This window comes from Lepisosteus oculatus, chromosome 2 (genome assembly GCF_040954835.1).
Source record: "Lepisosteus oculatus isolate fLepOcu1 chromosome 2, fLepOcu1.hap2, whole genome shotgun sequence".
Lineage (NCBI taxonomy): Eukaryota > Metazoa > Chordata > Actinopteri > Semionotiformes > Lepisosteidae > Lepisosteus > Lepisosteus oculatus.
The window spans coordinates 62,757,785-62,781,005 of NC_090697.1; the positions used below are offsets into that span (position 1 = coordinate 62,757,785).

At 38.0% G+C, this 23,221-nt stretch overlaps 1 protein-coding gene across 1 annotated transcript; it reads right to left on the reverse strand.

Annotated features, from left to right (window-relative positions):
• Positions 1-7,511: 7,511 nt before the first annotated feature.
• On the reverse strand, positions 7,512-22,081 carry npffr1l3 (neuropeptide FF receptor 1-like 3). The gene is made up of 3 exons (XM_006625795.3): positions 21,773-22,081; positions 18,338-18,437; positions 7,512-9,232 (listed from the first exon to the last, which is right to left on the reverse strand). Exons 1-3 carry the CDS (start codon positions 22,032-22,034, stop codon positions 8,242-8,244), a joined length of 1,353 nt encoding a protein of 450 aa, XP_006625858.2. The 5' UTR covers positions 22,035-22,081; the 3' UTR covers positions 7,512-8,241.
• Between the last annotated feature and the right edge of the window lie 1,140 nt (positions 22,082-23,221).

The following is a 23,221-nucleotide window of genomic DNA, read 5'->3' on the forward strand; positions in this document are numbered from 1 at the left end:
AATGCTGCTTGTGCCAATTCTTACACTTATTTGAGCACACTTCAGTTAAAAGGGATGCTTAGAAGGCCTTTCGAATTGACATTATTTCCAGTGTATCTGAAACTTGTTTTATTCGTTTCTAGCTCTGTCTGCTCTGTTTAGATTTGTTTTGCCTTGTTTATTAGACACACTGACCAGCCATGCATTGGTAATGTACACCCCAGAGATGTTAACTGTAGAATGAGTAATATTTGTCACGCCCGACATCCCTCCCTAGAGGGCGCTCCACTGCTCTCATTATTGTTCGTGTGATTTAGCTCTCCAGGTGTACCCTTTTAGCGTTATTATTTAAAGATTAGCTCCTCCAGTCCTCGGGGCTCATCATTAGGGAAAGATGTCGCGAGGCCCGCCTAGTACCAGGAAACCCTACGTCCGTCTCCTGAGGGCATAGGCCTCATCCCCGACACCTCCCGCTTCCTGAGCCCGGGGTCTGGAGGATCTCGCCCCGTCACCCTTGGACCTCCATGTTTCGTTCGTCTGTGTGCTCCCCTCTCCCGGGGATTTTAACTTTGTCGCGTTCCAGGATGGATTTCCAGTTGATGGACTTTCGGACCGTGTTTTAACCTGCCCTTGGACCCGTTTGGATTTGGATGCCGTTTTGTCTTCCCCGTACACTGTCTCACGGACTGTCACTATTATTTTGTGCACTATTAAACCCCTGTGTGTTCCTTTTTACCACGCCTCCTGTTTTCTCCAGCTCTTACTGCATCGCATAGGGTCTTCTACAAGATCTGACACGGATTCCAGTCCGTGTCCGTTACAATATTATACTTGATAGTCCATGATTACATGTAATGCATGAGTTATCTGTTGGTTCATTTTAAAACTTGAACTGTATTGACCATTTGACTGTAATTTTTTCTGTTTTGCCAAATTAATATTTATGCTTCCTCAATTACAGAATTAAAAACAACAAAACCCCTTTCTTTTGAAAGTAGTAACTGGAGGAGGACTAACCTGGTCTGATTTTTTATATTCTTCAGATCGAAACGAGAGAAAAAAACAGCAAGAATTCACTCAGGATACCGGGAAATATAGGCAGCTCATATATCTTATTATAACAAAGAGGTGGGAGGAAAGAGGAAGGGAGACTTGGAGGAATTAAAAAGATTAAGTTTTTCCTTCTGCAAATCTATGATTGAAATCAGGCCTACTAAAAAGATTAATTCCAATTGCAACTTATCAAAATATTGTTTTACAAATTTAATGCCATGTTTTAAGGCACTTTTTTCGGTCTGTTATTATAATGAGGTTAATATATCTTTCAGATATGTATTGAATGTACATTTTCCATTGATACACCAAAGTGCTGGGGCGGTGCAAAACACTTTTTTATAATATGTATTGTTTTGCTGTTCTTTCCCTGAGTAATTAGGCTGTTAAATATTCTATAATAACGTAGACAAGTTGCTGCCTCAATGTTCTCTGAAACAAAGATGAAACATAAACCTGCAACATTTTACTGGCACATCCTTTTTAATACATTTAATCTGAAATACATCCCATTCACAAAGGTTTAACATCCACAGCATGTACTTGTTACACTGCAGGATAAGTTTTATATAGTACAGCATGATTTTAATGATTGGTAAAAACAGTCAGAATGTTTTACTCGAAGATTGGTTAAAACAAGCAGAAGTTTCATTTTGGAAATGCGATAAAAAGAAGTACATACTGGCCTGCTGTCACCATTCCAACACAGTGTGTCAAACATAATTTTAAGCTAATGGCAAAAAAACATCTATGAACCATGCAGTGCAAAAGGGTGTTTATTGAACAGGGGGAACTTTTGTGCTTTTTGCTTAAAACCAAAAATGGATTAAATTTGTTATTCAGGAGGCTTCCTGCAGTAAACAATCATAATAAAATGATGGCTTGTCTTCACAATCATGGTTCCCTGAAAAGAAATGTACTCATCACCATAGGGGGAATTTCTTGTTACTGATGTTGTACTGAGTCCTTATACACAGTTAGACTGAAGGGATTCAATCACATCATCCTAGGGGTCCAGCCTTTCTTCTAAACATGGAATGGCAAGGGATGCTATATGATCAGGTGCGACTAGTCAATGATGCCTGCACTGGAGCTGAAGGCTGCATCATACAGCTTGAAACCATCTGTCATGAGGTTATCGGGTTCCAGTGTTCTGTTGGGCTGGAGCCATAACGAGCAGTGTCATGGAGTGGGGTCTCTTGTGAGGAACATCTATGACTAGTGCTACTGGGGTTTTGGCATGTTACATTTGTGCTTCTGGGCTGATAACATAGCAGGATGTAGTCTCACAGCAGCCAGGAGATCAGCTCCATGCTTTTAACCAGACAGTGGGCTACGCCATCCACCTTCAGAAAAAGGCTCTCTTAAGGCTTTGGTGCCACAAGGCTGAAGGGAGAGCGAGGAGTGCTATGGCAGTTTTCAAGGGGATTCATAATCTTGCACCTCAACCGAAAGCAGAGGCAAATGCCATCAGAACAGGAAGGAGGTTCTGGAGATCAGTGTCAAGAGTTCTTAAGGTGTAGACCAATGCTTGAGGCTGAAGTTGGTGTTGTTGATTCCGAAGAAAAAGTTGCCGGAGCTCAGGGTTGAGGTTCTACCAGCTAGTATCCTGAACTCTTGTAGTTGAAGAAAATGCCATTGAGGCTGTAGTGGAATTTAGAGGCCCAGGACAGAGTTCTCAAGGCACAAGATCAATGAGGTCCAAAGCATGGACCTTTGTGCTCCACCAGAGTGATAGTTGGAGATGGTGACAGAGCAGTACAAGGATTATGGTTTATACAGCTGTGAGACAAAAATGGCAAAGAGCAACCTAGCCATTCTGAATTAAGGAGAACAGGCAGACCCCTGGGAAGACTTTGCTTGGTCCCTTCAGACTAATTTGTTTCAGTATAACTTTTATTCAGTATTGAAAAAGGACGTCACTATTTCTTTCTGACATGTTGTATATTGCCAAGCCCTTATAGTTATGCAGTATAACAAGCCAGGGAAAAACATGAATAATGCATTGAAATACTACTTCTGCCTTTCCCCCAATGAAATATCAAGTTTTTTAACTGAGATGGAAATATTAAAAACCCATCCGGTATATTTCTGCTATGTAATGTACAACTCCTTTCATGCCTTTGTGCTGCAGATACATTCTTATATGGCCAAAAAGGTTTCCAGAATGTATTCTGTATCACAGTTCTACAAACAGAATAATTCATAAGACATGTTTAAGGTTTGACTTTGTGTCTACTTCCTGACTTTTTATATTGGGAAAATACTCCAGAATTTAATGGATTGTCTAGCTGTTAAACGCATAAAATATATCTGAAATTGTGATATAGATAACAACAATTAACCCTTTTCTGAAAAAAAAATATGAAGAAATCATTTGAAGTTGTTTTGTACACATACACAAAATATTGTACATGTTTTAATTGCTTTTTAGACATTACAGAGAGTAATAAGGTCCAGATAAGGTCATCCTCAGTATCACCAGTTATCTATCCCCATAAGAGTACATAACGCACAAAAAGGTGTACGATCCAGACTGAACGGCACTAGAATTCACAAAAGGGTTTAAAATCCAAACACATTTGCACCACAGTGAAAGAAACGGCTAAAGATACAAACAGAACTGCACAAGAAAATAACTCCCCTCCACCACAGTCCCAAAGCAGTAAAGGTAAGAGTGAAGCGTGATGACAACAAGTGCCAATTTTCTTCACCCGATGAAAGGACCAGTGGGATGGTAAACTTTGGAATCCAAGTTCTTTTTCTCAGTGCTGTGCAGGAACATTCACTGCAGATTCAGTCACAGTTCAGACTGCCAGAGTGCAGGGCTTTGAAACACGGATCACTGGCTATTCCTGAAGAGTGAGGAGGCTGTTCTCTATTGAACTGGGGTGGGAGGGGGGGATGGGGGTTTTGAGATTTGAGAGAGAAACGACTCCATAATTAGTTCTGTTGTAGCCTCTGTGCTTTCTTAACCTTGGATTTCTTCAATTTATTCCTGTCAGAGGTGGCAAATGTTTCAGAATAGTCATTGATCCCCAAGTCCCCCGTGACCTGTGTTATAAATTGTGCAGGTGAGGCTATGAGCCAACTTAGAATTGTGTGGACCCAGCAGAAATATACATTGTGCTCAATGCTTATCTCTGTTGCTGGTCAATATCTCCTTTTGTCCTTAAAAAGTAAAGAATAGTTTCATATTTATACACCTTTAACCTCTTCCGGAGCCAGTTCATAAACCACTGTAAAGTGGCTCACTTGAATAGCCGTTTTTTTCATACAAAGAACAGCTACAAATGTGAACAGGCCATTTGGTCCATCTAGCCCATTTGGTATGGTTCTGCATTGTTTTGTTTTTTTGCTTTTGCTTGCTGTTACGTCCCAGTGTGTGGTCTATGTGTGTTTATTGTTATGTTCCACACTTCTGACTTTGATTGTTCTCCCTTCCCCATTGGCCAACCATTTGTTTCCGTATGACATCATCTTCAATTAGCTTCTCGACCAATCACAACTCATCTTTTTCACTATATAACATGGAGGTTTACAGAAGGAAGAGGCCTTTCGTTTGACTTTGGTCCTGCTCGGCTTTGGTTTTCGCTTCGCCTCGCTTCGCCTCGCTTCGCCTCGCTTCGCCTCGCTTCGCCTCGCTTTGCCTCGCTTTGCTTTTGCTTCGGCTTTGTTGGTTTGTTGTTTTGCTTTGTGTGTGTGTGTTTTCGGATAGCTTCGGCTTTGTTGTTTTGTTGGTTTCTGTTCGTCTCTTAGTACTTTCGTTTGTTTGTGTTATCCTTATTTTGCCATTACCTTGCCCAAACTTGTTACTGTATCAATCTCTGTGTTCTTTTGTACCCTGTTACTTGTCTACTCTCGTTTGTATTCGTAGTTCACTTGTGTATTTTTGTGAACTTTTGTGTATAGAGTTAGTTCAGGTTGTTGGGTACACACGTAGTTAATTATTGTATTAGTAACACTAGTTAAGTATGGGTGAGTGCCGTTTGTCTTGTATGGTTTTGGGTAGTCAGTGGAAGTAAGCTAAGGGTGTTGAACACGCCGAAGACCATGTGTTTCGGGTTTTTTTGTAGTCAGGTTAGCTTTCCCTCATTTCCCTCATTCATTCTTAGCCAGCTCCATTTTGTTTGTTATTTTCTTTTCTTTCGCACCATTCTGTGTGTTATCGTGTCCAAATACAAACCAGTCACTTATTCATCTTAAAATCATCACTTTTGCACCGACCCTTAATATCACGCTTCCTAGTCCTTTACCAGAACCCACCTGCATCCAAAAATTATCCAAAATGTTACACCCCTTTACCCCTAGACACGTGGGGTTGTAACACTTGCTGTTTGACAATCGAAGGTCTTTCAGTTAATTCACCTGTTTGACAATCGAAGGTCATTCAGTTAATTTCACCCTTCTGTGTTCAAAGTAAAATTGTTGTTGAAGCACCAGGGTATATTGGATGGGCTTTAATGTAAGATTATTATTCATGGCACCTGAAGTTGGAGATTGACACACAAAGTGAATGGATATTTTTCGCTCTGCCTGTGCAGGTATTTTCTTAAATTTGAATACTCAGTCTTTCATTGTACAAGTATTTGAGAGTAACCAGTGTATCCACAGCCTAATATACCATTAGGACCATACAAGTAAATCATTACTTTTCTGTTAGCTTTGGCAGAGATGAAAAAGAAAGCTCAAAGAATACATTAATTTAAAGGTCAAAGCTGCTATTTCCAGAAAAAAAACAACAACTGCTTGAGAATATTAGTTAAAGGGACAAAATGGTTGGAAAGCTCTAGCATTGTTTGCCAGATATAAACTAATGTTGCAAGATGAAATCCCATTCATTGTTGGCTTACATTACTAGCAAATCCATCTAAGACTTTTGTAGTTATCATAGATTTCCAGGAGAAATATTAGGATAATCTACCCACTTCTATTTTTAATCCTGATTACTTAAGAAAATTAGCTCAAAACAAACATTTTAATGGCACAATGGGTTTGACTGTGTCTACTACTTCACCTGAGAGAGGTTTAATTCACTATTACACCAAATAATATATGGAAAGAGTACATTAAGTTAACTGCTGCATGTCTCTAATCAAATTTAAAGTAGTGCCTTTTTGTACCATTCCCAAATAAATTCACAAGGGACATCTTATATTATTATATATTTGTGCTTTTTCATTAGCTTAAAAAGTGTACTTGAAACATATTTCTGATCTTAAGGCAGCACATTAAGGCAGTTACACAGTTCATTTGCAGAAGAAATAACTTTGTTTGAAGGAGTGTGTGCTACAGAAATACATGAGCTTTTATTACCATTAGGTCATCTGTGCCTTGGTAAAGAAAAAATAATTACACAATTCTACCCACAAAGACCAGTGAGTTGGTCTGTAAAAAGATAATTGTTATAATCTATAATAGTAACCCCTGTGGCTGTTACTTTATTTTAAGTGCACTTAAATTAATAGCAGTTAGAGCCATTTCTGACAGCAGTGTTGGCACTTTTTAGCATGGTGCTGTCAAAGCACATGGGGTACTTTGCTGTAAAAGATAATGTTCTTTGGATAAGACATTAAACTATCCTAGCTACCTGGTTATTAAAGCACTGTTCATAAGAGCAGAGATGTTAACTGATGCATCCTGACTGAATTTAGATTTGGACTTCCACAATCCTGTGTATACTGTGCTGGAACAAATCTGTAATATTAACTGAATGTTCCCTTGGTGTCATCAGTAGCTAAAATAGAGTACAGATAATCTTGGGGCTACAACTATGTACTGAATTGTAAAGCACCATATTTCAGCTACAATGCCTATTCAGCACAGGTTAACTTCTAAAGTCAGATTTAAAAGCTTTTTTTATCTGTTTAAGAGCAGATTAAAATCCTGTCTGCTCTCAAAAGTTCAAAGAATGTCTCAAAGATTCTAGGGACAGATGATTACCTTAGTTTGATGGGACTACTCAATTACACAGTCCACAGATTTGAAGAAGCATTTAAGGTACAAATAAGGAATCACTTAATTAAAAAGAACCTAATTCCCCTTTCTGCTACTTAAAGTAAGGCTCTTATGTAAGAAAAAATAGTTTCCATGTGATTGGTCCATCTATTTTCAGAATTTTTAGTCTTTTTCCGCAAAGCACAGGCAAAACAAATACAGTCCTGTACAGGATGCCAGCTCATCACAAGCCACACATAAACTATATATATAAACTAATATGTACTGGCACTACAAGGCCAATTTAGAAACACAGAGGAACTTAAAATATCTTTGGATTGTGAGAGGAATGCAGACCACTGGGAGAAAACACTAATGGAGAACAAGTCCACAAAGAAGCAGCTCAGACGCAGGACTGAATAGCCATAAGGCTACATTACCAACCCTACATTACACAGCTGTGACAAATTAATCTATTTGACAAATAAAGACTGATATTTTACAGAGGGTTTTTAGGATCTCAAAGAGAAACACCGAAACTGGCTGGACCAGCGCTGCAGCTGTGAAGCAGTCTGTGTTCATTTGCTGCTAAGCAACAGTATTGTAAAAAAGCATGTCTTGCTGCAGCACGTTTTTGGATATATAATAAATCTTTGTTGCCACACTAATAGCTATAAACCTAAGTCTTAAAGCTGTACTGGTATTAGTAGGTTTGGTCAGATAGAATCTTTTGCCAATAACTACTAGAACTCAATGCTAACAAAGCAATTCTACTTTCTAAACAATCTTCAGTCTTTTTTGTCTGTAAAGCAAAAGCAAATGTCTTAAAGATGCATGTAGTTTGGAACATTAGAAACTGAAATAGCTCGACAGTGATGTTCATTCGTTTGTTCTATAGCCACTGAAAAACATTACAGATCTACTGTAACTAGCAAGAGCATGGATTAAGCATTTCAGATTGGGAACCTGAAATTGTGACACTGGTAGCTCCATTCTGCAGGATTTAGTGGATTAAAGAGCAGTTTAATTCAGCCATTTCCTTTTAATACAATAAGTCTCTTTTTGCTGTCAATCAGAAACAAAATGTGGCTCTATTTTGTGAATGAGAGTATTATGATGGAAACATACCCTTCTGCTTTTGTAAAATGAATGTCACTGAGACCTGAGTCAGCAGTGAATGTAAAATCTCACAGCCCATCTTAACTCAGTGCCACAGTCCTGTTCTCTTTGCAATGGACAATAGTCCACAATGTGACTACCTCTGCTCCCTGTTCAGGGGTCCCAGGCCTGGCACACTCCAGCACCTAGGGGTGTTATCTTCTCAATGTCCTCAATATGGAGGCTCCTCTTGTGAGGTAGTTGCAGACTGTTGGTAACCCCTGTGACTCTGACTCCACCACCCCTTCCTGTACTCACAGCAAGAGATCCTCCCCGTCTGGCTCTTGCTGTGTTTATCGTCTTCTCCTTGTCAACAAATACTGACTCTGTAGAGTCTCCATCAGTACAGACTTTGTTTCGTACCCCAAAATTGAGGCCATTTCCAGCACTGTCACGTGTACAGTAGGTGTGCTGGGCCCCCTCACCACATGAGCAGCACTGGAATCTGAAGGCTGCCTGAAAGCCCCTCTTGAAGTTCTCATTGAAGTAGCCATAAATGATGGGGTTGACACTGCTATTGGAGAAGGCTAGCCAATGGGCAAAGGGGAAGATATAGCCCGTGAGCAGGTTCAGCTGCTCATCGCTGAGCTGGGCATAGTCTGTCAGCAGCATTAGGGACCAGAGTGGCAGCCAGGACAGCATGAACAGCAGAGCCACCACGATCAGCATCTTGATCACCTTGATCTTCTTCTTGGAGATGGGGCTTCTGCCCTCACTGTGGGAGTGATGGTTTTGGGAATCAGAAAGATGGTGCTCCACTCTCTGATTGCTTGTGGGAACTGAGGAGGTATAGAGTTTTGCTCCGATGCGCCCGTACATGAAGATGATGAGTGTGAGGGGGGCAAGGTAGATGTGGGCAAACAGCACGGTGGTGTAAATCTTGCGCATCTCTTTGTCAGGCCAGTCCTCATAGCAGGAGTACAACGGGTAGGTGTGGTTGAAGTCATCATTGTATACCATGTAGTGGTTCTCCACTGGCCCCACCATCAGCATCACTGCCGAAGGGCACATGATGGCCACAGCAAGGACCCAGATCACTACAATGGTAACTATAGCAACCAGCAGGGTCAGCTTAGGTTTGAATGGGTGCACAATGCAGCGGAACCTAAACAGGAAAAAAGGCACAGTTAAAAGATTACACTTCCACTGCACTGTTTCATATATGTAAACAGCTCACCTGGTGCACAATGGGTGCCTTGGCATAAACAATACTGTATAGATATAATTCATTGTTTTATTATTATTAAATTACTTAATAGACATTTCTTCTCATTAATATCATTTATGGTTTTCTCTTGTACTATATTATATCCTTCCAACTCCACATGAACTTCAAATAATCTGCAAATAAAATCTGACTTGGAAAATACATTATCCACAGCTACATTTTGTCTCATGAGCTGCGGTACACTACACACTTTAAAATGTCAGGTAACTGAAAGCTTTCCCATTAAAAGTAAGCTTCAGATGTCAGTATATGGCACACCATAGACACTCACAGTCTTTGACAGTGATTTTGTTGAGAAAGAAATGTAGTAAAATGTATTTTCTATATATATAAATAATAGAAAGTAAATGTACTTTCTATTAGAAAGGGGAAAAATAGGGTAATAAACAAATGCATTTTTAGAATCTTCTAGTAACTATCAAAGTACTTGGTACTCTGCCAGCAGCCATATCACCCTGCAGCTCACAACTGCCAGCCCACTGAAGCTAAGCAGGTGTGAGCCTGGTCAGTACCTGGATGGGAGACCTCCTGGGAAAAACTAAGGTTGCTGCTGGAAGTGGTGTTAGTGGGGCCAGCAGGGGCTGCTCACCCTGCGGTCCATGTGGGTCCGAATGCCCCAGTATAGTGATGGGATACTATACTGTTGCAGTGCTCCATAGTGAAGGGCATGACAAGGCACAGAAATAATAGGCACAGAAAGGCGTCATAACTGGAGGTCTCCAGTAATGACAACTACTCGTACCACTGGACCCAGGCTTCTGAGGTCGAGAGAGTGGGACTGCCACAGTGCAACGGGTTGCCCAGTTTCAAATGAGCTGCACAAAGTACAACCGTCATCATCAGTTGGTACTCTGACTAAAGGCTAAAGGAACTGAACCTTTTTAGTCTTGATCAGAGACAACCACAAGGGAACTTCGTTCAGGTATTCAAAATCCTCAAAAGCAGCAGTGAACAGTGAAACATGAACCAGACGGCACAAGTGGAATCTATGCAGAATGCATTTAAAACCGAGGACACCAGGCACTTCTTTACCCAAACTTTTGTGGGAGCATGGAACAAACTACCCAGCCATGTTGTGGAAGCTTATACCACAACATCATATTTACTTATATTTGCAAATATAAGCTCATGTTTGCTTTAAACAAATCAGGAAATTTCAGTTCCTGGCATTAAGTACTAACCACCAAACAGACTAGATGGGCCAAATAGCTTCCTTTCATTAGTAACCATTTCTGTTTTCTTATGACTTTTAACTAAAACATAGTAATTTTCCATATATCAAGAATGCTCTCTCGTTCATAACCTTTCAGCCCATCAAGTTCATTTGCTTTGAGAGTACCTAATTAACAAGAGGATTTCATCTAGCCACCTCTGGGAAGAAGACAGTTTGTCAGTTTCAACAACAGGTCTTGGCAAGTTGTTCCTGACAACCTTTGAAAATAAAAAAGTACCTCCTTAAAGAAGTCAGTGAGATGATCAAGTGTCCTTGATTACTTGAGTCTTTTCAATACTTGAATAAGACAGCTTAAATTTAGAATATATACATTTAAGATATATAAAAATACAAAATCACCCAAGAAATGTATATAAAATGTAGTGTATGAAATTAACTTATTAATGCTGGAAGCCTGTATAAACAGCAATATCTCAACTGAATAATAATACTATTTGCAGGAACACAGCTGAGGCCAATGACTTGAGTACTTCACCCTTTTAAAGAATATAGAATGAACTAAGGCTTCCATGTTGTATCTAAAAGCCGGATATATGTTGAAAGGGAATGCAGATTGCTTTTTTCCTGCTGTGTATTAATGGAAATGCCAATGTGGAGTGTTGTCCCACTCACTCTTTACTTTTAACCCTCAGCTTTTTTTTTGCTGCAGCAAGACGTCTTGAGAGAGTTAATTGCATCTGTAATGCTAATCATGTCAGAACTTAGAATGTCTTGGAAAACTGCAAAACATTTACCAATTTGTAAATTGAAGAAATCTATATTAATTATTGATATCACAAATAGCATATTTTTATAAGCCACCTGTATGTTAATATTTACATTATATAGTACCATTATTCTTAATAACAGCTTATAAAACAGTGTAAAGAAGTCTAATTCTCTGTTATTATTAAGCAACTTAATAAGCACAACATATTTAAATAGTTTGCATTATTTGAAAACATAAATGGAGATAATGGAGTTTTATTATATCCATCTCTCCTTCTGGAAATTGAAAAAGTTGATGCCTATGTAGACTGTTATCTAGGCTGAGAGAATGGACACTTCTGAAGGTGTGATCCCGAGACAAGGCAGACAAATGAAAAATTGAGTTAGTAATAGAACTTGGAATACAAATGTTTATTTTAATTGTGGTCAAAGTAAAGACTTTATTTATTTGATGCGGCTTAGGTAATCAGCCTCTAGTCAGGGAATGAAAAAATGAGTTAGAGCTCAGTAAGGGCTACAGGTAAGTGTTTTATCTGCATACTATTCCTAAGCTATAAAGTCAGTGTTTTCACCAGATCTCAGTCTCTTTGTGCCTGTTTTTTATTTGTACTTGCTCAATTAAAAATAGTTTCTCGTTTACAAAGGTGATGTGTAAACCCATGTATACAACAGGGCAGGACTAGGATAGATCAGGTTGGGCAGCCCGTATAGTTTAATATTAAATTAGTGGTGAACAGTACAGCTCCTGGGAAGAAACTCTCATACTGACTGTGGTCAGTATGTGTAGACTTCATTGGATACATAATTGATTTCTCTGCTCATCATGTGAGATTTTCTTGCGCATTCACCAGGCATTGCTGTTCAGCTTGGGTTGAGCACATGTTAAAGAAGAGCAGAAAGTGAGTTAAAAGGACATCATATCACAAGCCTGCTTTTCAAATTTGCAGAACAAGAGGGAGAGTCAATGACACGAAAGGTTTGCATTTTAAGAATTTAAGACAACTTGTGATAATTTATGCATAATAGGACACAAAAACAGCTGTCAGGAGAACTTGTGAAATGTTGCTCTCAACACCTTACAAAGAAAGATTTGAATACATCTTTAGTAACAGAGCTCTGAGAAAATGCACATATTTATGCAAGTACATATTTAATAAATTGTATCTTGTGGCACCCAGAGGTTTTTGGTAGGGCATGTAGCGAGTGAGAGAGGACTTGGAATATGTATGCAGGGGGTGGAGTGCTGCCCACTCCTGGCATTGCTGTTCATTGTTAAGAGTATGGTATCGATTCCTCTTCTGAACATAGCAAATAATTTTTTTTCTTCTTAAGCAAAGTTCTGTTTATTATTAAAAACACACAGCATTTGGAAGCACTACAATTTCTTAAATATTAGCGTGAGGCTGCTGCAGATCTCTCTCTTTCCCCAATACCTTGAGCTGCCTAAGGACTGGAGTGGCAATGAGCCAGCAGAGCACGGATTGGACAGTGCTGTGAGTCAACTGTTCCCCATCCTTCTAAGCGGGACTTACAAATCCAAGGTTGTGGATGAGTATAATTAAATATTCACCCTCTCAGTGTAATAGTGTAATAGTGTTATATTAACATGTTAATAGTAATTTAATTAATTGAAGTAGCCATAGTTACTTAATGAGACATAAGTAACATTAATGTTACTATTAATGTTAAAGTTATATTAATGAGACAGATTAGGAAGTTAGTGTATCCAACTGTATACTAACCATAGTATCCTTGTTTTTATATCTCTTTACTGTATCAGATATTGATATTTTGAATGTTTTGTGCACATGTTGTTTTATGTATCAATAGATGTATTCTGTGTGTTGTAAATCCTTGTAAAGACTGTTCTGCTGATTGATTCCTAATAGCCAAAATAAAGTCACGCAATTTATTGTTACAATTAAAGCTAACTGTTACAAATTAAAACCCCTACAAAGCCAAAATGGTTCAAAGTATATTATAAACTATACATAGTTTTACAGCTTGAGTATTATAAACATAAAATAAAGTAGAAAAAACAAGTGTTTCATGTGCACATTTTGTCTTATATTTACACTGATCAAATAAAATAGTCTGCTTATACTCAATCCAGTGGGCCAACATTGGAATACCTAATTGTTAGTGATGTGATATTAGAAAATAATGTTTTGAACTGGCAAAAGTTAGTATTTATAAGCAAACACCTCAGAGCACCGATCCCTCATTAGTAATTCTGTATGATGGTGCTTATAATTTTAAGTAAAATTACCATCGTGGCTTGAATGTGGCACCTTAAAATGGGCATCATTTTAAACAAAAAGCATTTTCTTTCATGATGTTCCACTAACATTCTGTGGTACAATTAGGCATTCAAAGGTTGTACCCAAAACCGTAGACCCCTCCATCAACCTTGAGTGTTAGCAAGACACTTAGTCAGTGGTTACAGCTCAAAATTAAATGAACAATATTAAATATTTGAATTCTATTGTGTTTTTCATCCAAATGATCACAAAACATTTTTACATGCAGGAGAAGAACTACTTGAAAACTTGTTAATGGAAAGAAAACAGGACAGATAAGGGGTAAATGCTAAATTAAGGTGATATGTTTAGTGGAGTACCACAGGAATCATTATTAGGATTATTTGTGCTTATTTCTTTCAATAATTTGCATTCTGTTACGGTTAACAGACTACTCAAGTTCTCACATGATACCAAAAATAGGAGGATCAGCAAACACTATAAAAACAGCAAAGGAAATTTAAAAGACAAAATTGAAGAATGGACCAACACCTGTCAGGAGACTTTTAATGTAAACAAGTTAAGAGTAGAGACCAATGCAGGTAATGAAAAAATACTTTTCTTTCCATAGGAGTGATTATGAAAAAGACTTGATAAAGAATAATAATGTATTTTACTTTTATCTTCTAGAAAATAGAGAAAAACATTTAAAATGGCAGTAAAAGTGTTAGAATATGTAGATAAAAGTGTATAATTTAAATCATGTGATCTTTTGTTGAATGTATGTACATTAGTGCACTACTGGAAGTCCATATAAATTTCTGTGTACAATTTTAGTTGTTACCAAGCAACCAGAGATCTTCACATGTTTAAAAGAATACATATAGGTTGATGCTGCACATTGGTGGTGGTGGAGGGGAGACCCCATTACCTGTAAAGCGCTTTGAGTGGAGTGTCCAGAAAAGCGCTATATAAGTTGTAAGCAATTATTATTATTATTATTATTATTATTATTATTATTATTATTATTATTATTATTATTATTATTATTATAATATACTCACAGGTAAAAAGAACTGAAAAGTTTACAACAAGTTGTACTGTCGTGTTGCTGATGTGGATAGTCTTTCAAGAAACAGGTTGATGAGATCCTTATATTTCTTACTGTAGCTACTAACAAATGAGGTTGTTGTGTCGAATGACCACTCATTGTAACCTTTCTTATGACATTTAAAAACAAAATGGAGATAGCACAATGACTAAAACAACTAATTGTGTGGAAGGTAAAGGGTCTCTAATTCCAGACAACTGTTTTGATGTACAGGTTTTGTTGACTCTTATGGGATTACCTTTCTGCCTACAACCTTGAATTCTTACTTGTGCATTCATTTCCAGTATTTAAATTATTTTAAAAAGTATAAAATGTTAAAACATTTTTTAAAAACCCAGAAAACAGCTCTTTGATTTTAATGCTTAACATGCTTTGCTGAGTTGCTGGCTGCTGTATGAATTCATCTGCCACTGCATCAAGATCCATTCCTGAAGAAAGATGAAGACAGGGTTTAGGGGCAGAGAGAAAGGGTGTAGGGTCAAAGAGACACAGCGTAGGGGCAAAAAGACAGGGTGGACGTGTACATCAGAAGGATCAGTGTTCGGTTTCTCCTACAGTGTGAGGATCTCAGCTCTGACTCATCTCGGCAGGGACTTCTACATGATTCAGTCCAACTTGATGGAAGGTTCTGACTAAATTGTAGACTTAAGGTAATTTTGAATTCTGCAAATTACTTTCAGATGTACAAGAGGAGACTGGGATTATGATTCTTTGCCAGACTGACCAACGTTCACTTTTCTCATATATCAGTACGTTTACTACATCCCAAAATGCTGACAAATCAGCATTTTACTATGACAATTAGTATACCACGATAAAGCTGTAGAAAATCAGTGTCAATGTCCAGCTTGTTGACCAATGCAATGTATTTGCTGTCATGCCTCCCCATAACAAACTATTCAATGTTTCATGCATTCCCAAAAAGTTAAACTGAAATTGTTACACAGTAGTTATTACAAGACATAATTGTACCAGTGGTAATGGTAGAATTGTTTGTAATTCTTATAAGAATTGAGACAGAACCTTATACAATCATCAAGGACCTTTTGTGGTCATGGTCATTTTGTGCTATCCAGATGTAACAATTCTGACTGAAATGTCTCATGTCTCAACTACAATAAGAAAGAAAAAAGTCATCACCATAAGTAATTCACAAAGTACATTCTGTTCCATAATTGAAAGCATTTCATTTGTCAAATCAGTGAAAATTCAGTTGTAGACTGATTGCTCTAACCAAGTTTTTAATAATACTGTAAGTGACCCTGACACCGTATATATTTTATAGAAGACAATTTTCTTTAAAGTGCATCAGGCTTCTTTCATTCGGTTTAGATCACCAAATGCAGGCTGTAGTTAGATTAACATTCATTTAACGGCTGTTACTATGCAGGCTCTCAATAGGTTTTTCCACTTGCAAACCTTCCTAAAGCCATTGGACTTTGCTGAACTTTTCCTGAATGTAATCTCTGTCAGGATCTTTAGCTCTGGATGAAACTGGTGCTTGGATTTTAGCTACTGAGTCACAAAAAACTGTTGACTCTGGGCTTGTGATTCAGCTAGTTCTAACCTACTGTACCTGATAATATCTCTCACTTTTGTTGTAAATGGAGCTACCATGGACCTTACTCATATTAGTGTTGGTCACACTGGCACCTGATTTTGATCTTGGCCGTTTTATTTTTTCTCAGCATCTTTAGTCTTGCTCTGTTCAGTCTCAAATGCCACTATGCTGTTCCTCTCCTTAGTTTTCTCATCAGTAGGGAAGGACGTTTCTTTGCCTGATTATAAATCTATCCATAAACATGAAATGCACATACTATATTAACAACTGACATTAGGAAACTGTTTTCTCACAAAAAGACATGATGTATGTTTTTCGAAACATGTGACATGATAGCAAAAATGTTCCTTAATCTGAATTATACAATATACCAGGGTACAGCAAATGAAGGGTAGAACAGGGAGTGATAATAGTCATGCATATGAAGGGATATGTGTGAAGGGATATTGTGATAGTTTTCTACTTTTGCTGCTTTATCAACATAAGTGATTGTATATTCTCAGCTCTGGGGCATGCCTATGCATTCTAGGTGTGACTATGACTTTCTCTCTGTCTTTTGCTTGGCTCCTTCTCATGCTAGTGCACAGTGAATCTGCCCTGAAGGACACAGAAAGGTGTTATATTTTGTATATGGTAGAAAAAGGTGTCCAAAGAAATTAAAAATTACAAAAAATGTTTTTTGTGAGGGGGATCCTCTACTGTCCTGGAAGGTGGGAGGCTCTAACACATAAACCAACCAAACCTAATCAGCAATCCCTCTTGTCCTTGTTTTCAGCTCTGTAATTCTGATAACACAAAGTGTAACTTTTAGTTATGTCATGTATCAGACAATAAGCTCCTGTTGTTAAGACAACAGCCAAAATAATGGCAACACCCACTTGAGACCAACATAGCACCAGGACACCGACCTATTGCTAATCATGGGTACTTACTGTGCACTGTGAATTTTGAATGTACAATTAACTTATTTTTTGGAATCATTCAAGCGAGATGTAAAGTTACTAATCACGATTGTTAAATAGATTTAACAAAAACAAAACCAAGTTGATAAAATTGGAGAATAATTTAACTGACAATATAAAAAAGTTTTTCTGTAACAGCGTGTAATTACGGAGGACGGAAAGAACAAAAATGAACTGGAATAAAGAAAAAAAAGGTATGAAAAATTAATCATAAAAATGTATTCATTAAGTCACTACAATGAATAATTAAGAAAAATAGAAATCTCATACTGGGATTTGTATTCATACCACAATTAAATCGCTCATTAACAGGTATACAGAGTATGTTAAAACCCATATATTATACACTATTTGGTAAGGATAAGAGTAACATACATACACATATATTGGGTGGCATTGTTTTTGAGGAAGTCCTATTCACTCTGAATTCCTGAAAATCCATAATCATGACAAAAAAAGAAACAATACATTTGGACTTTAAAAAACAATAGTTCCATAAAAAACAAAAAATCATTTAATGTGTAAAAACGTCTGGTTATTTCATTCATAATAACCTAGGAAAATAGGAGTGTTCCCCATCCCATTTGAGAGTAACAATATAGTCAGCATTCTTTGTGTACACAAGCAACATGAATATAATTCTGCTCAAGACGTTGTTCCCCATTGGTGGGTAAGCTGTAACCTTCTATATACAGGGGTGCAGCATTTGGAAGTTAGACCCCAAATTTCAGCCTTCTTCTCAAGAAGAGGGAAATGACACAAGCTCATGATGCACAATGGTTTCTATTGCAGTCTAGTTCTCTAAACTCTCTAGCACCCTCAGAGACTAATTAACAGCAGACCTGGGTCACAGCAATTATTGTACAGCTGCATATGAAGTCAGACCCCAGGTCTGAACCTCAATCTCAGAGAATCGTCTATCACTAAGCTTTGGATATGAATCTCACAGCATAAAATAGCTTTAAGAAAAACCCAATCTTTACAAAAAAGGAACATTGACCCTTGACGAAATAAGGGGATCTGAACAGTATGCAGAACTAGAGGAATCATGTCAACACAATACTCATTGTATACTTTGAGTAGTATGTACAGTATATGTGTAGGTAGATACCTTTTGATTAGGCAGGCCAGCAGCACTCTCAATTACAACACACAGCCACACTCACCTGTCAACTGCGATGGCCACAAGAGTGAAGACGGAGGCAGACACAGACATGCCTTGAACCAGACCACTCATCTTACAGATGGAGTTGGTAAAGGGCCAGCCTAGAGGAGTAATACAATGGAAGTTACTAGTCTACATGTAAATTGTGAGCCCTGTGAGGAAAGCAGGTCACATTTCATAGAAAGAAGGCTCCTTCATTTCCTGTAGGTCAGGGCTACACCTTCAATAATCAGTGATGTGAATGTCCTTTAACATCATTAATAATCTTAAATCATGATAATGAAATATTTTATAGGTAAACATTTGACTTTTTCTTTCTTGTTTTAACATTCCATTGTTTAGATACTTGGCAAGGAGATCCTGCTGCAAAATCATTTGAAAAATGAAATAGAAGTACCTCAAGTACTTTCCACAGACTACTGCAAGTGAATAATGGAACTGGTGGACTTTGTATGAGAAATATTGCCCACTCCAAGTCTGAAGGCAGAGCTGACTAGGAATTGTTTGGTGATAGTACCTCAGCTAGTGGAGTTCACATTAATATGACAGAAAGACAAAGAAAACAAAAATGCCCTACTCAATAACTTATTATTTTAAGAGAAGCTCATGGAAAAGATAAGGAAATTAGTTATCTTCATAAAGAGTAAACAATGACTTGATCAGTGCTGAGATAGTCACAACAGGCCACCTTCATAAGATTTGAAAGAACCATGCTAGTGAAACTGGTATTAATATCCATCTATTCAATTTCAGTACAGGACTGAATTGCTGATATACAATAGACACAAAGCAGGATAAACCCTGGATGCCACTCCATCACTGGGACACACACAGAATTTAGAGATTCCAAATAACCCAGATAGCATGTTTTTTAGATTGTGAAACAAATCTAATGTAGCAAGAGTGAGAACCCTGTCTTCTACACAAAAGACAAGAATCATCTTATGAGATGGAAAACAGTAGCACCAACAACCACACTCCCATGCCATCCACTACTGAAAAAGTTCCATTATAGCTCCCACAATTATAGACAATACAAAATTCTTATAAAAGTTACGATTCACATAGGAACAACTTTACATTTATGGCAGATACATGTACAATAAGGTTTTATTTTAGTCTAGTCTAGCTCCATTCTAGTCTAGCTTATGAGCTCTACAAGGTCATCTAGTATCCACCTGGCCTCTGGCACTGACTGTAGCTGTAACAGTCAGATCATCCATGAACACACTAATTGCAACCTGCTTGATGCCACTTGCCAGAATTGCTCCTCTGCTTAAGATTTCTGATTTCACAAGAAGGTTCATTGCTGCAGAAAACAAGATGACTGATATAGTGCATCCAGAGACGATGCAAAGGAACAGGTATTCCATGCTGAAAATAAAATGGAATAAACCCAGCATGGAATCAGCATGGAATAAACTCATTACCTGTTCCTTTGCAGCCTACAGTACGCATGCTGACGCAGCTACCTACTTGAACTAATCCAGTGATGATGCCTACCTCCAACCTCTGCCTCTTCCCTACTTGTGAAGTGTATCTTGAAACAATTGAAGCAGTCTTGAAGGAGCACTTGAAACCTGACTGGTAGATCATAGTAGATCTATATCTTGGTGATAACCAACTTGTGAGGTATAGTTCCATATGTATTGGTTAGATCTAACCATAGGACTGCTAGGTCTCCTTGATTCTGCTTTGCACTTCCTATGATCTTAGAAATGATGCTTAAATGTTCAAGGCGGCCAGACACTCCTGAAATGCTGTATTTTTGCATAGATGTATCAATCTAATTGTTATTCAACATGAACCTTGTCAGCCAAAATATTATTATCCAGAGAAAAAAAAAGAGAAGAAATTGAGATTCCTCACTTTGTTTAGAGAAATTGGCAGATATTTTTCAACTAAACAAGATTTCAGCACAGTGGTTACAAAGGGCAGGCCATTCATTTGGTAGAAAGTAGCGAGTTGATTGGCAATATTATTCAGCCGTTGTGTGAAAGAAGCCGCAAAAGGCTTTGTAACCTGACATTTTGTATAAAGAACTGCCAAAATCTTGTTATATCCCAATTGACAATTGTCAAACTCGTTTAAAAAAATACCCTTTTTTCAATGTATTTAAAACAAATTTAACTTTCAAAACTCACTATACAAGGTAATTAAAGGTGCTCTATTCTCAAGTTACTATTATAGGTAAAATTACTAAACTAATCAACAATACAGAAGAAGAACATAAGTCAAATCAATTATATGGATTGACTGCTGGGCAGACACTATGTAAACTTGTATATAAACCCTGTATAGCAGAATGCATTCTCACCAATTCTGTAATGATCTTCGAGCAGACACAAAAAACAGATAATATTTGTTATTGTAGAAATGCGCTCACAGAGTTTTACAGCACGTGATTAGTCTGGCTCGAACTCCTGGATCTGTGTTCAAATTAAACCATTCTAGCTACTTAAATGATAAGTGGGAGTTACATAATAAACCCTAATGGTTTATTAAAACGTTTCAAAGACGGCAGAGTTTCTCAAGAAGCAACACTTACTTTTCATAACAAGGTGCATTACAAATAATTTTTCCAGCTCTGTTACGATCTATTAAATGATTGCTTCACTTAATACATATTCATTGCCATCCACTGTGTAGTTTAAACTTGGAACTGGAACTCTTTTTACCAGAACCCCCAATCATGTCATGCCACATTTCCTAACACAAATACATTTAGTGTCCACAGTTTCCTTTGCCATTCAGTGCTGACATCCAATCTTTCAGCTTGGTTCACATAGTTCACTAGCACTTAACGATTGACTAATCTCTGTTTAATCTTTTCATATACAGATTTCTGCCTACAACACTTTCCCTGGAATTCACTGCCCAGATGTCCATCTCTTTTAGCCCTGATTTCACCTACCCTACTCACTGTCACATTTTATGTTTTTTATCTTCCCTACCCTACATCTTTGCCTTATATTTCTGTTCTGTCACCCTCTCTTCTACATACTTAAAGACACAAGCTACAGTATTTCTACTTTTCAGATTCGAATTAACCTCTGTGCATTCTTTTCACACTACTATTACACTGACTTTGTTTCACGTGACTTCCCAGTCTGATTAAGTGAACAAACTTAATATTCCTTTCCTGGTCTCTCAGATTTATTCAGATTGTTTTCTTTTAATCAAGTGTATCTTCAAACTCGTGAGCTATATCTGATTTCTAAGATGTCTGATGTATCTTATCGAGCACATGCATGACTCAACTTTACCTGAACACAGTAATAAGCAGCAGGCTCCAAAGAAAACTCCAAAAATAACAAGACAGTGCTGCTTGTTAGCTACAGAAAAGAAACAATTCTGCTTTTACCATAACATAAGACATCGATTTTAATAAGGCACAGTTGATCCTAGTGTAGTGTGGCCCCAGGAGGAGGCTAACCTGTAATGAGGTTGTCCACCAGTGTAGTTGGGATGCAGAAGATTCCCACAAGCAAGTCGCTGATGGCCAGATTAAGAATGAAGAGGTTGGTCACGGTTCGCATTCTCTTATTCCGTAGCACGATTAGGCACACCAATCCATTCCCAATCATGCACAGGACAAAGATGAACAGGTATGCTAGGATGAAGCTTGCTGCCACAGAGGGAGAGTGCTGATAGTAAAAGGAGTAGGTGATGTTTGTTTCAGAGGCAGTTGAGTTCATATCCTGTGTCTCTCCACTAAGCTCCTCTAATTCATTCAGCTCCTCAGCCATGGTCTCCTGAAAGTCAAAACATTCCACAAGTCAAAAACTCCTTGGTGCAACAATATTCTTCAAGCCATTAAATGTCATGGGTGTAAATCTGAACGTAATTAAAGAGACACTAAACTACTGCATCTGTGTGTAGTTAGGACTGCTGCCTCACAGCGCTAGGGCCCTGTGATTAATTCCTGAGGTATTATCTGCAGGGAGTTTGTATCTTCTCCCCATGTTCATGTGTATTTCCTCCATTTGTGCTGGATTCCTCCCACAGTCCAAAGATATACTGATCAGGTAGGTTAAATGACTTTTGGGACGACTGTGAGAGAGAGGACTGCAGGTGAACTTGGTGTGACAAAACTGGCAGCTGCTGTCAGGGGCACAAGTGGTAGTTATAGAGAGGGATCCCTGGTTAAACAGGATCAGCCAGTAGAGAGAATTGTGACTGGTTGTTAGTGAAGATCTACTGCTTGGTAAAGAGTAGGAGCAAAGATTTGAGTTTATGAGACTTTAGGGACAATTGTTTGGAGTGAGACTAACTGAATATGGCACTGCAGGATTGTTAGTAAATAATGAATAGTGAAGCTTATTCAAGCTGTTACTAAATGAGAGCTCCTCTCCATCACTCTCACCCTCCTTTCTGGCTAAACCCTCTTTGTCCTAGATGTGCTTAAATGGCTCTTAATTAACCCAAGGGAGTGGTTAACTCCCTGCAGAGTCTATCCTGACAGCTCCATCCTCTCATGTGGAATTGCGCTTCATCTGGGTGCTAATTACTTGATTAGACTAGGTGTACTTCATTCTACAGTTTTTTTTCCTTTAAGAGGTAGCTCCGTCACAAAACTGAATCTCATTTCCTCTGTGTTATATAAAACAATTCTTATTGAAAATATATACTTTATTTTTTCTTTTTGCCTTTTATTTATAATTCAATGTCCTATTACGGTCTCCCACTTCAATTCATTGTGAGATAAATCAAAAAAAGCTGCATATATATTGTATCAGTCACTGCATGTCTGACACAGGTTCAAAGTACTATGGAATGATAACCATATATCTATGTAAAGAACCATTACTGGCCCAGAGCAAGCTGACTTGTACCTACAGTTCACTGAGTTCTGGTAATGTAAATTTGAACTGTCTCATTTTGT